The sequence below is a fragment of the Heterodontus francisci genome, chromosome 9, assembly GCF_036365525.1.
Source record: "Heterodontus francisci isolate sHetFra1 chromosome 9, sHetFra1.hap1, whole genome shotgun sequence".
Classification (NCBI taxonomy): domain Eukaryota; kingdom Metazoa; phylum Chordata; class Chondrichthyes; order Heterodontiformes; family Heterodontidae; genus Heterodontus; species Heterodontus francisci.
In genome coordinates this window covers 109,009,095-109,022,832 of record NC_090379.1, presented here as the reverse complement: position 1 = coordinate 109,022,832, position 13,738 = coordinate 109,009,095, and the positions used below count along the sequence as shown (strand labels likewise).

General features: G+C 43.4%; 1 protein-coding gene across 3 annotated transcripts in view; it reads right to left on the bottom strand.

Annotated features, from left to right (window-relative positions):
- Window positions 1-13,738, bottom strand: part of zfyve19 (zinc finger, FYVE domain containing 19) — a 62,370-nt gene that overhangs the window by 17,385 nt on the left and 31,247 nt on the right. For all 3 annotated transcript variants that reach the window (XM_068039663.1, XM_068039664.1, XM_068039665.1), the window contains exons 2-5: window positions 12,719-12,840; window positions 12,370-12,423; window positions 3,885-4,048; window positions 1,067-1,212 (exon numbers count right to left, since the gene is read on the bottom strand). In XM_068039663.1, the coding sequence (XP_067895764.1) occupies window positions 1,067-1,212; window positions 3,885-4,048; window positions 12,370-12,423; window positions 12,719-12,840 (486 nt within the window). The remainder of the gene's footprint in view (window positions 1-1,066; window positions 1,213-3,884; window positions 4,049-12,369; window positions 12,424-12,718; window positions 12,841-13,738) is intronic.

Genomic DNA, 13,738 nt, shown 5'->3' with positions numbered 1-13,738 from the left:
CTTCAATTCCTCATTTCATTTTATAGTTCATAATTGCTCCTTGCGTGAGCATGACACTGTACTCAACTCAGCATTAATTTGATAGCCTAAGAGAGGCCACAGGTTGGTAGAGTGGAAAATGGGTAAATAGCATAAAGGAGCAGGAGGGGGTCACTTAGGTTGCAGATACTGTTGGGGCACAACAGAGGAAGCTTTCCTCTGTTTCTAACACTATGAGTGTGATGGTTCAGTGCAAAAGATAATATACTGCTCACAGTAGTAAACAGCTGAACTACATACTAAGTGGTGTAACAAAGGATTTCTCTCAAAGCTTTGCCACAGGAAGGTCATACTTAGAAGAAGCCCAAGTTTAAGAAGGCTCTCATCAAACCTTGTATTAACAAAGGATAAACCTGGCACCTACAACTTTCATAAATTAATAAGACATTTGTTGGATTTATCCTCAACGTATTAATCAGGATTGGAGACAAACACATAAGCATTTAGTATGCAGCAGTTTTAGGCAACTAAGTAACATGAGAGTGTGTGGTTCTTTAATAGGTTCAGGACCCAGTTTGGGGAAATTCACTTTTCTGCATTAACTTTTACACTGAAGCAAAAACATTCACAGATTCAAAGCTCCACATCTGAACCAGTATGACTACTTGTCACAGGTAACACCAGAAGGTTGTGGGGTGAATTCTCTGTCTGTACTGAACTAAGCTGTTCACAGCCAGGGCATTAGTGAAGCACAGGATCAGACTCGGCCCCAGTCAGTAACTGGCCAACAACTAGAGTTAAATTTGGCCATTTAGTCTGGCACTGGAGGATTGCCAGGAACCATATGGGGTTGTGTCCATCCTGCATGGCACACCTCCTGCTGTTCTGCAATGTAGAACATCAGAAACAGATAACAGGCAGCAGTGTTCGTGGAAAGGACACGTTAAGGCAAGTGTACTTCACTCATTTCTTAATTGTTTTTCCATTTCATTTGAGGCAAAATTTAGGCTCAGTTGAGCCTTTCTACCAGACTCAAAACAACACCAGATAGTAATCAGAATGTTAGAAGGAAACACTAGGTCCTTACAGGTTTGGGGGCCTGCGAAGGTGGGGTGTGGCCCTTTAACAGGGCTAACCTGTCCTCCATCTCTGCTGTGGAGGGTATAGGTTGCAGTGGGTTCTTCTTCAGTGCACCTAGTCGCAACTCAATCTCCTTCTGAGAAGATATAGATTCTGCAACACACAAGAAAACATTATGGTACAGTGTTAAAAAAATGTCTAACCATAGACTGACCCTTATCTAAGGGGTGCAATTTCTTTGCCATTTCAGCTGGGGACCAGTCCTGGTAGATAAATCCTGGACCAACTGTAAGTTTTTATGTCATGAGGATATTCAGTTTTGTTTCTCCAGATTGGAATTCTTGAATCTTGCACTCATCAATGTCAGGAAAAGAAAACACCTTTGCATGCAGTGTCAGCATCAAACTGTTCTCGCTCAAGGATGGCACTAGGGCTGTTTCCATTTGAACAGAGTAGATAGACGTCAGGGTGATTTGCTTATATATTACAACAGTGACTGCACTTCAAAACTACTTCATTGTCTTTATAAGTGCTTTGGGACATCTCAAGGACACAAAAGATGCTATACGAATGCAAGTTTGTTCTTTCTGATTTGACAGAGGCATTTAAAACCTTGAAGGAATGAGTCAAGGTAGATGAGACACCTACTGTTTCCAGTGGTTGAGGAGTCCAGAATGAGGGGCCATAGATATAACAGTAATTTGAAGAGATTTAGGACAGAGAGCAGTGTAAGAATATAGATATGTTTTTATATTGTTTTTAATACGGAACAAAGACATAACAGCATGTAGAAATTATGGTTCAACAATATGGCATGACCAGATGGATTAAACAGCATAGCCACAATTGTATCTTTTGATCAAAATGACACTCTTGAGTAAAAGTCATAGCTAAGGAAAGACAAAGATAGGAAGCAAAGACTGTTGAGATAACACTGGAAAAGGATTATAAAACATTAGACAATGAAACAAAATATTGATAATAAGGTCCCAATGGTGTGCAACTTCAGCAATCTGTTTGATAATCTAAGGATCAGAAGATGCACAAAGTTAAACTCAATGGACTGCATTTTGCAGTGAGCGACGAAAAAAGGTCGCTTGCCATTGGTCTCAAAGAACGCTCCGCTGAGAGATCTATCGATTTCTGTGGCAAGAACTCTTAATTCTCTCAATGTACAATTGATTATAGTTTAATGAGGATTTCCAGAATCAAACTGCAGTGATGGAATCAATCTGTCCAAGCAGCCAAACACATCATCGAATTCTCACAGACAGCCACCCATAAAATAAAAAACACTAATATCCAAATAACTTAATTTTTTTTTTTTACAGAGAGCGCAATAAAGATTGGGACATACACGAGATTAACGTACAAGCTGAAATACCACAATCAAAAAAAAAATTAGTAATTAAGCATACTGGAGACATTTAACAACATTCCACAATCACAACTATAAAATTATTTTTTCAGAGTCAGATCGGTTGTTCAGCAGTATCGCTGTTAAAAACTCAGCTATACCTCACTGAACAAGGTTTAACTTTCTACGGGGTTCTTAACAGCAATATAAGTGTGGAAATGGGGGGCATTCTCTCCAGATCAATTGATTTCATTGATTGCTGACTTGAGAGCAGTGGAGAGGGGGTGTGGTGGTGGTCAGGGTGGTGGGGGGACAGTTCCACAGCGCTGCCTGTGAGGGAGCAGTGAATGACAGACTGTAACTTCAGATTTCCGCGTTAATCTGTGCTGCGCTAAACCCTGAAGTTGCAGTCAGATTCAGAAAGGTAAGGATGGCGAACTCCATCAAAAACCTCGTGATTTCCGGGCCAAAGACCTACAGGTCGCAAGCTAAAATCCTGATGACCTAAGTGAATTGTATAAGTCACAAATGTGACTGTATATGGGCAATGAAATTACTACAAAGAATGGAACAAAGATTTTGCTATTTTGTCTCTTCAGGAGGACACACCAACTGACTTAGAAATGTATCACTGTTGCTTCATTGTCACTGGGTCAAAATTCTAGAACTCCCTTCCTAACAGCACTGTGGGCATTCCTTCAACTCACAAACTGCAGTGATTCAATACAACGGCACCACCATTTTCTCAAGAGAAATTAGGGATGGGCAATAAATGCTGGCTTTGCCAGCACTGCCCACATCACATGATTTTTTTTTTTAAAAAAGGGCATGGGAAATAGCACCTGAACCCAGCCAAGTGTCCCCAAAGCGTGTAAGTCTGTATGCAAGTATTTAATTGATGCAAGTCTTAGAATAAGCCTGAAAGACTTTTGTTAACCTGTCAATTAATGTTGTGTCTGGGTACGCATGAACTTTAATTAATATAGTGTACTGAGGTCTCAAGAGCAAATTAGAACCCAGGACTTCGCATGTTGTATGTAAAGGCTTGTGTTTTATTATGTGATTGATTTGATTTAATAAAAAGTATTAATCAGCCATTTTCAGTGCTTCCTAGTCCTTGAACCTGTATCAAAGGTAAAGGATATTTAACAACATGCCACAATCACAATTATAAAATTACTTTTTCAGGGTCAGACCGGTTGTTCAGGTCTTTCACCCTGAAATTGCGAGGTTTTTGATGGAGTTTGCCATCATTACCTTTCTGAATCTGACTGCAGCTTCAGGGTTTAGCGCAGGTACAGATGAAAAGTAAAGGTAAAGGACAATGTGGAAATTACAATCTTTTGACCCAGATTTAAGGGTGCATCAAACTGAATCAAAATATTGTGCGTTTAACAAGATTTTCAGAATTTCCCTGAGCTCCATGATGCGCAATTAAATAATTCTAGTAATTAACAATGGTACTCACTCGGTTTGGTTTCTTCTTTTAGCTTTTCCAGTCGTTCAGCAATGGCTCGGTCCTCTTTGGACAGACCCCAGTACTTTGAGGCTACACCAGTGCCTGGTTCCCGACTGCCAACTTTGTGGGCTGCAGTTTGTCCCTGTTGTTTAGCCTCTAGAGCAGCCATTCGCCTAGATCAGAGACCCAGAGAAAGCTTTATAGGGGCTTTATCATAAGTGAGATAAACTATTAAGAGTGTTTATTTGTTCAAGGACACACTTATCCCATTTATGAAAAGCTCAGGTTATCAACAGTTAGATACCAAAATAACCTATACTTGACTCAGGATTTTTCAGCATCAATGCTGTTACATTGGCACAGTGGCACTTGGATCACAACTAAGGAGTATTCCTTGCAAAGTAAGAGAATTTCTAATACCTTACTGACTACAATAAACGCTCAGTAAAGGTGTGAGGACAGTTTCATGTGCTAGCCGTAGTTTAATGGCCAAGAAATATGGTGAAAAGATTATGGTAATAACATTGTCAGATGCACCAAAGCTTTGAGTCCTTTAAAGATAAATTAGCAATGTTCAGCAACTGACATTGCATGCAGTACAAACTAGGAAGGTTCTAGGAAGACTCCGAGGGCGGAGTTCCAGAGCGGTGAGTATATAAAAAAACTTACCTCGGGGATTCTCGGAGCAGACTCCGAGGGCGGAGTTCCAGAGCGGTGAATATACAGAGTAAGATACCTTGGGTGGGAAAAAAAAACTGAAAAAGTGACGTCACAAGAAAGCTGTGACCTGATTGGCTGGTAGGGAATCTGTACCGAATTTGAAAATAAAACTGATAAAGATTGATTAAAACACTAATTAACTAATTAATAAGTAGAGTAACTAAACCAGAGGGAGGAGATTACTGTATTTAGACAGCATTTAATATTTATTGCAGAAATCTACCACCAGGGACCACATAGTGAAGTGTATCATAATTTAGTAAGGATTTAATAAGTATTTATTTATTTTATATCAATTAACCAATTAGTAATAGAAATGTCAGTTAGAGGGGCGAAGTGCTTCACCTGAGAGATGTGGGAAGTCCATGACGCTTCCAGCATTCCGGACGACTACATCTGCAGGAAGTGTACCCAGTTGCAGCTCCTCACAGACCACATGGATCGGTTGGAGCGGCAACTGGATGAACTTAGGAGCATGCAAGTGGCAGAAAGTGTCATAGACAGGAGTTTTAGAGAAGTGGTTACACCCAAGGTGCAGGCAGATAGATGGGTGACCTCTAGAAGGGGCAGGCAGACAGTGCAGGAATCCCCTGTGGCTATCCCCCTCTCTAACAAGTATACCGTTTTGGATACCGTTGGGGGGGATGGCCTATCAGGGGAAAACAGCAGCAGCCAGAGCAGTGGCACCACGGCTGGCACTGTTGTTCAGCAGGGAGGGACAAAGCGCAGAAGAGCAATAGTTATAGGGGACTCTATAGTCAGGGGCACAGATAGGCGCTTCTGTGGACGTGAAAGAGACTCCAGGAAGGTATGTTGCCTCCCTGGTGCCAGGGTCAAGGATGTCTCAGAACGGACAGAGGGCATTCTGAAGGGGGAGGGTGAACAGCCAGAGGTTGTGGTACACATCGGTACCAACGACATAGGCAGGAAGAGTGATGAGGTCCTGCAGGGGGAGTTTAGGGAGTTAAGTTGTAAGTTAAAAAACAGGACCTCTAGGGTTGTAATCTCAGGATAACTCCCTGTGCCACGTGCCAGTGAGGCTAGAAATAGGAAGATAGTGCAGCTAAACACGTGGCTGAGCAGCTGGAGTAGAACGGGAAGTTTCAGATATCTGGACCATTGGGATATCTTCAGGGACAGATGGGACCTGTACAAGAAGGACGTGTTGCAAATAAACTGGAAGGGCACTAATATCCTGGCAGCAAGGTTTGCTAGCGTCACTCGGGAGGGTTTAAACTAGTGTGGCAAAGGGGTGGGAACCAGAGCAGTAGGACAGCAAGTGAAGTAAATGAGGAGGACATAGTAAATAAGGCCAGTAGGACTAAGAGGAAGAGCAGGCAGGGAGATGTTGCTGAGCACAGCGGGACTGGTGGTCTGAAGTGCATTTGTTTCAATGCGAGAAGTAGAACAGGTAAGGCAGATGAACTTAGAGCTTGGATTAGTACTTGGAAATATGATGTTGTTGCTATTACAGAGACTTGGTTGAGGGAAGGGCAGGATTGGCAGCTAAATGTTCCAGGATTTAGAAGCTTCAGGCGGGATAGAGGGAGATGTAAAAGGGGTGGGGGAGTTGCATTACTGGTTAAGGAGAATATCACAGCTGTACTGCAGGAGGACACCTCAGAGAGGTCATGCAGCGATGCAATATGGGTGGAGCTCAGGAATAGGAAGGGTGCAGTAACGATGTTGGGGGTTTACTACAGGCCTCCCAACAGCCAGCGGGAGGTGGAGGAGCAGATATGTAGACAGATTTTGGAAAGATGTAAAGGTAACAGGGTTGTAGTGGTGGGTGATTTTAACTTCCCCAATATTGACTGGGACTCACTTAGTGCTAGGGGCTTGGATGGGGCAGAATTTGTGAGGAGCATCCAGGAGGACTTCTTGAAACAGTATGTAGATAGTCCAACTAGGGATGGGGCCATTCTGGACCTGGTATTGGGGAATGAGCCCGGCCAGGTGGTCGAAGTTTCAGTGTGGGAGCATTTCGGGAGCAGTGACCATAATTCCATAGGTTTTTAAGGTACTTGTGGATAAGGATAAGAGTAGTCCTCGGGTGAAGGTGCTAAATTGGGGGAAGGCTAATTACAACAATATTAGGCAGGAACTGAAGAATTTAGATTGGGGGCGGCTGTTTGAGGGTAAATCAACATCTGACATGTGGGAGTCTTTCAAACGTCAGCTGATTAGAATCCAGGACCAGCATGTTCCTGTGAGGAAGAAGGATAAGTTTGGCAAGTTTCAGGAAGCTTGGATAACACGGGATATTGTGAGCCTAGTCAAAAAGGAAGCATTTGGAAGGGCTGGAAGGCTAGGAACAGATGAAGCACTTGAGGAATATAAAGACAGTAGGAAGGAACTTAAGCAAGGAGTCAGGAGGGCTAAAAGGGGTCATGAAAAGTCATTGGCAAACAGGATTAAGGGAAATCCCAAGGCTTTTTATACATATATAAAGAGCAAGAGGATAACCAGGGAAAGGGTTGGCCCACTCAAGGACAGAGATGGGAATCTATGCGTGGAGCCAGAGGAAATGGGCGAGGTGCTAAACGAGTACTTTGCATCAGTATTCACCAAGGAGATGGACTTGGTGGATGATGAGCCTAGGGAAGGGAGTGCAGATAGTCTCAGTCATCTCATTATCAAAAAGGAGGTGGTGTTGGGTGTCTTGCAAAGCATTAAGGTAGATAAGTCCCCAGGGCCTGATGGGATCTACCCCAGAATACTGAGGGAGGCAAGGGAAGAAATTGCTGGGGCCTTGACAGAAATCTTTGCATCCTCACTGGCTACAGGTGAGGTCCCAGAGGACTGGAGAATAGCCAATGTTGTTCCTTTGTTTAAGAAGGGTGGTAAGGATAATCCAGGAAATTATCGGCCGGTGAGCCTTACGTCAGTGGTAGGGAAATTATTAGAGAGGATTCTTCGGGACAGGATTTACTCCCATTTGGAAACAAACAAACTTATTAGCGAGAGACAGCACGGTTTTGTGAAGGGGAGGTCGTGTCTTACTAATTTGATTGAGTTTTTTGAGGAAGTGACGAAGATGATTGATGAGGGAAGGGCAGTGGATGTTGTCTATATGGACTTTAGTAAAGCCTTTGACAAGGTCCCGCATGGCAGACTGGTGCAAAAGGTGAAGTCACACGGGATCAGAGGTGAGCTGGCAAGATGGATACAGAACTGGCTCAGTCACAGAAGACAGAGGGTAACAGTGGATGGGTGTTTTTCTGAATGGAGGGATGTGACTAGTGGTGTTCCGCAGGGATCAGTGCTGGGACCTTTGCTCTTTGTAGTATATATAAATGATTTGGAGGAAAATGTAGCTGGTCTGATTAGTAAGTTTGCGGACAACACAAAGGTTGGTGGAGTTGCGGATAATGATGAGGATTGTCAGAGGATACAGAAGGATATAGATCGGTTGGAGACTTGGGCAGAGAAATGGCAGATGGAGTTTAATCCGGACAAATGTGAGGTAATGCATTTGGAAGGTCTAATGCAGGTGGGAGGTATACAGTAAATGGCAGAACCCTTAGGAGTATTGACAGGCAGAGAGATCTGAGCATACAGGTCCACAGGTCACTGAAAGTGGCAACGCAGGTGGATAAGGTAGTCAAGAATGCATATGGCATGCTTGCCTTCATCGGTCGGGGCATAGAGTATAAAAATAGGCAAGTCATGTTGCAGCTGTACAGAACCTTAGTTAGGCCACACTTCGAATATTGCGTGCAATTCTGGTCGCCACACTACCAGAAGGACGTGGAGGCTTTGGAGAGGGTACAGAGGAGGTTTACCAGGATGTTGCCTGGTCTGGAGGGCATTAGCTATGAAGAGAGGTTGGATAAACTTGGATTATTTTCACTGGAACGACGGAGGTGGAGGGGCGACATGATAGCGGTTTACAAAGCTATGAGCGGCATGGACAGAGTGGATAGTCAGAAGCTTTTTCCCAGGGTGGAAGAGTCAGTTACGAGGGAACATAGGTTTAAGGTGCGAGGGGCAAAGTTTAGAGGGGATGTGCGAGGCAAGTTTTTTTTACACAGAGGGTGGTGACTGCCTGGAACTTGCTGCCAGGGGAGGTGGTGGAAGCAGATACGATAGTGACGTTTCAGAGACATCTTGACAAATATATGAATAGGAAGGGAATAGAGGGATATGGGCCCCGGAAGTGCAGAAGGTGTTAGTTTCGGCAGGCATCAAGATCGGCGCAGGCTTGGAGGGCCGAATGGCCTGTTCCTGTGCTGTACTGTTCTTTGTTTTTGAATTGTGAAGATATTACAATTGCTCTCTGTATTCCTGAGCTCAGTGGGATGGGGAAGCCTACAAGGTTTCTACTCCTAATTGTTATCCAGTCACCTTGCTAGAAGGTCAACTTTGAGAACTTACGAAGAACACAAAATTGTGCTCAGTTGTGATGCCACCCACGGTCAAATTGCCTGCCACACTCACTATTTATGCTCATATACAAAGAATGGACAGAATTGCCAGCACCAGTGAAATCATACACTCACAGGGGTCATCACTTTCAGGAGAGAATGAAGAAAGAATTTTCTTCCTCTGGGTCTCCTAAACCAACCATCTTTGGAAAAGTGATTCATTATGGCATCAACAGATAAATTGGCATGTGGAAAGATGAAAGCACCGTGTTGTCAAAGGTTTATCTGTTTCATCACTAAACCCATATTATATGAGCTGTTCTATTTGAGAGAATGGATGTGATGAGCAGAGATAAGAGAAGATTTTGATAAAGTAGATAGGGAGAAACTATTTCTACTGGCAGCAGAGTTAGTAACCAGAAGATGCAGATTTAAAATAATCAGCAAAAAGTTTCCAATTTCCACCCTTCTCTCACCTTTACATGGTCCATCTCTGACACTTCCCTTCCCTTCCTCGACTTCTCTGTCTCCATCTCTGGGGATAGGTTGTCTACCAATATCCATTATAAGCCCACCGACTCCCACAGCTACCTCGACTACACTTCTTCACACCCTACCTCCTGTAAGGACTCCATTCCATTCTCCCAGTTTCTCCGTCTCTGACGCATCTGCTCTGATGATGCTACCTTCCATGACAATGCTTCTGATATGACCTCCTTTTTCCTCAACCGAGGATTTCCCCCCAGTGTGGTTGACAGGGCCCTCAACCGTGTCCGACCCATTCCCCGCACCTCTACCCTCACACCCCTTCCCCTCCCTCCCAGAACCGTGACAGGGTTCCCCTTGTCCTCACTTTTCATCCCACCAGCCTCCATATCCAAAGGATCATCCTCCGCCATTTTCGCCACCTCCAGCGTGATGCCACGACCAGTCGCATCTTCCCCTCCCTTCCCGTCAGCATTCCGAAGGGATCGTTCCCTCCGCGACACCCTGGTCCACTCCTCCATTACCCCCACCACCTCGTCCCCGTCCCAGGGCACCTTCCCCTGCAATCGCAGGAGGTGTAATACCTGCCCATTTACCTCCTCTCTCCTCACTATCCCAGGCCCCAAACACTCCTTTCAGGTGAAGCAGCGATTTACTTGTACTTCTTTCAATGTAGTATACTGTATTCGCTGCTCACAGTGTGGTCTCCTCTACATTGGGGAGAACAAGCGCAGACTGGGTGACCGCTTTGCGGAACATCTCCGCTCAGTCCGCAACCAGGACCCTGAGCTTCCGGTTGCTTGCCATTTCAACACTCCCCCCTGCTCTCATGCTCACATCTCTGTCCTGGGATTGCTGCAGTGTTCCAGTGAACATCAACGCAAGCTCGAGGAACAGCATCTCATCTACCGATTAGGCACACTACAGCCTGCCGGACTGAACATTGAGTTCAATAATTTCAGAGCATGACAGCCCCCCATTTTACTTTCATTTTTAGTTATTTTTTCTTCCTTTTTTTTAAAACATTCTTTTTTACATTTTTTACTATCTTTTTTTGCATTTATTTCATTTCATCTTAGTTTGTTCAGTTTGCTTACCCACTGTTTTTTTCAGGTTTTTTTTCAGGTTTGCACTTGCTGCTGTTCAATATTCAGTGTATTCACACCTAATCTGTACTAATGCTTTGTCTTTCAACACACCATTAACATATTGTTTGCCTTTGCTCCGTGACCTTTTGGTCAGCTATGTGGCCTGGTCCAATCTGCACCTTCTCCTTTGTTATCTCTTGCCCCACCCCCACCTCACTTGCTTATAATCTGTGACTTTTCTAATATTTGTCAGTTCCGAAGAAGGGTCACTGACCCGAAACGTTAACTCTGCTTCTCTTTCCACAGATGCTGCCAGACCTGCTGAGTGATTCCAGCATTTCTTGTTTTTGTTTCAGATTTCCAGCATCCGCAGTATTTTGCTTTTATTTTAGCAAAAAGCTAGGACTAGGGTGGGTGATGGGTAGGTGAGGAGAATGAGGAGTTTTTTTCAAACACGAGTTTTTATGAACTGGAATGCACTGCCTGAAAGGATGGTGGAAGCAATTTCCAGCATTAAATTTCAGAAGGGAATTGGAGGTAGACGTAAAAAGGAAAACTTTGCAGTGCTATTGGGAAAGAGCAGGGGTGTGCGACTAATTGCTGGTTCTTTCAGAGAGCTCGCACAGGTGCAATCAGCCAAATAGCCTCTTTCTGTGCTGTATGATTCCATGATTCTGTGAAGGAAGGTTGAGGGAAAAAAAAGACCAAAAATGGTTGAACTTGCACTCACCTGCTGTCCACCCTCCTGAGATTTTCATCTGTAATCTTGCAAGTTGCTGAGTCTCCACAACATTGTGGAGAAGCAGCAAGGGGAGACCACTTCCTCTCCCACAGAGAGCAAGGGAGAAATTATTGGGGTTAAATGGAGCTATTCACGTATGCCTACCCTTTGCCAGTTTCAGACCTGAACAACTGTACCATTCCCATTCCACAGTCAGGCTGTTGTTCACATTACTAATGCAACCAGGATTCAGCTCAAGGCTGAATTGACAGAAACTAAAGATATTGTTCAGTTCACAATCTCAAGTGTATAGGACTGATGCAAAAGCCAATTGGGGAAAGGGAGAAAATAATACGAGTAATAACTTCAGATTTACCATTTTTTGTCTAGGGGAGGAAGATGTGCGAGTAGAACCTCCCCAGACATTGGAATAGTATATACGTCTTGGACAGAGTTAAGAATGGTTGAGCAGTAAAATACATGAAATAAAAACAGAAAACAGCTTCTTGGAGGCAGCTGTAGAAATGGAGATATGGGAGTTTCTTTTGAGGTCAAAGGAGACAACAAGGCCAAGAAGGTTAAAAGCTGTTGAAGGACTATGGGTGAAGCCAAAGATAAATGATGATAGTTATTGGTTAGACTTTTGAGAGAAATTAACAAACTGTTGAAGCACTAAAAGAAACCAGATTTGCAATAAAAGAAAATCTATCTTATAGAAATAAAACATACATGTCATGTAAAGCAAGGACTCAGAGGGAAGTGATGGGATATACCTTGAAGACTATGCAAAACACTCAAAATTTCAGCATTCACACGCTGCTGAGTTCCAGACCTCATCCATTTCCACAGAACAACCTTTAACAGGGTTATGGATAAAAGGCAGGTAAATGAGATTGAGGTACAGATCAGCCATAACATAATTTAATAGCGAACACAGTCTAAATATTCTACTAGTGCTCCTATGCTCCTGTCAGCAAAACATCTACTGACTTTCTTTTTATAGAGGTTGTTCAGCTCACAGTTCTACATTGCAATGGAGGAAGTAGACCCTACAACAATGTTAAAAAATACAATTCACCAATCTGGAAGTGATATTTTAATTAACTACTCACTTTTTGAAGTTCTCTGGCGGAGACCACCTTGCAGCACTGTCCTGTTTCCCAGTACTGTGAAAGAATGAACAATAAATAGTTTCTTAAACATTCTCCCCACTCCCTGCACCTTTTTCCTATCTTCCCATTTCACATGCTATCCTTCAGTCAAAGTAATTCTCTGTCTGTGAGGTGTCCCCTGCTTCACTGCTCAAAGCCCTGTTCAGAGCCTACAGAGCAGTCGGGGCACTCGTTCTAAACCATGAATGAGATCAGTACACTAACTTTCTTAACTGCTCGGTTTTCATGTTGTCTGGGTCTATATGATTAATGTTAGTACATGTGTGTGATGCGATTAACTCTTGATTACCTTGTGAGGGTTCCATGACACTGTCTGCAGACTTTTTGCTCTGTATTTCCACAGCGAGGGACCAAGGTGCTGTAACAGAGGCACGATGAACAATACGCATGGCCGCAGTTCTTGCACCCAAGCTGCCAAAATTAAAAAAAAAATGTTAGATAAGTCATCAGGACTGGATGGTCTGAGGATGCTGAGGGAAGCAAGGATGGAAACTGTGGAGGCATTGGACATAATCTTAAGCATGGTGGGGGGTAGTGGGGTGAGGCGGGTGGTGTCAGAGGACTGGAGAATTGCAAATGTTATGCCCTTGTTCAAAGAAGACTGCAAGGATAAACCCAGCAACTACAGGCCAGTCAGCTTAACCTCAGTGGTGGGAAAGCTTTTAGAAACAATAATCCAGGACAAAATTATCACTTGGACAAGTGTAGATTAATTAAGGAAAGCCAGCGTCGATATGTCAAGACATATCGGGTTAAACTAACTTGATTGAGTTTTTTGACGAGGCAACAGGAAGAGTTAATGAGAGCAATGTAATTCATGTACTGCATATGGACTTCCAAAAGGCATTTGATAAAGTGCCACATAATAGGTTTGCTAGCAAAGCCAAAGCCCATGGAATAAAAGGGACATTTGTAGCATGGATATGAAGTTGACTGACTGACTGACAGGAAACAGACAGTTGTGGTGATCAGTTGTTTTTTGGACTGGAGGAAGGTGTACAGTGGGGTTCCCCAGGGGTTGGTACTAGGACCACTGCTTTTCTTGATATATATTAATTAATGACTTAGACTTTGGTGTACAATGAAGAATTGCAAAATTTGCAGATGACACAAGCATTGTGAACTGTGAGGAGGATTGTGATAGACTTCAATAGGCTGGTGGAATGGGCTGACACATGGCAGATAAAATTTTATGCAGAGAAATGTGAAGTGATATATTTCCTCATTCTTCCTACCAAAATGTAACAGTAAAGGGTACAGTTCTAAAAGGAGTCAGGAACAGAGAGACCTGGATGCATATGTCCACAAA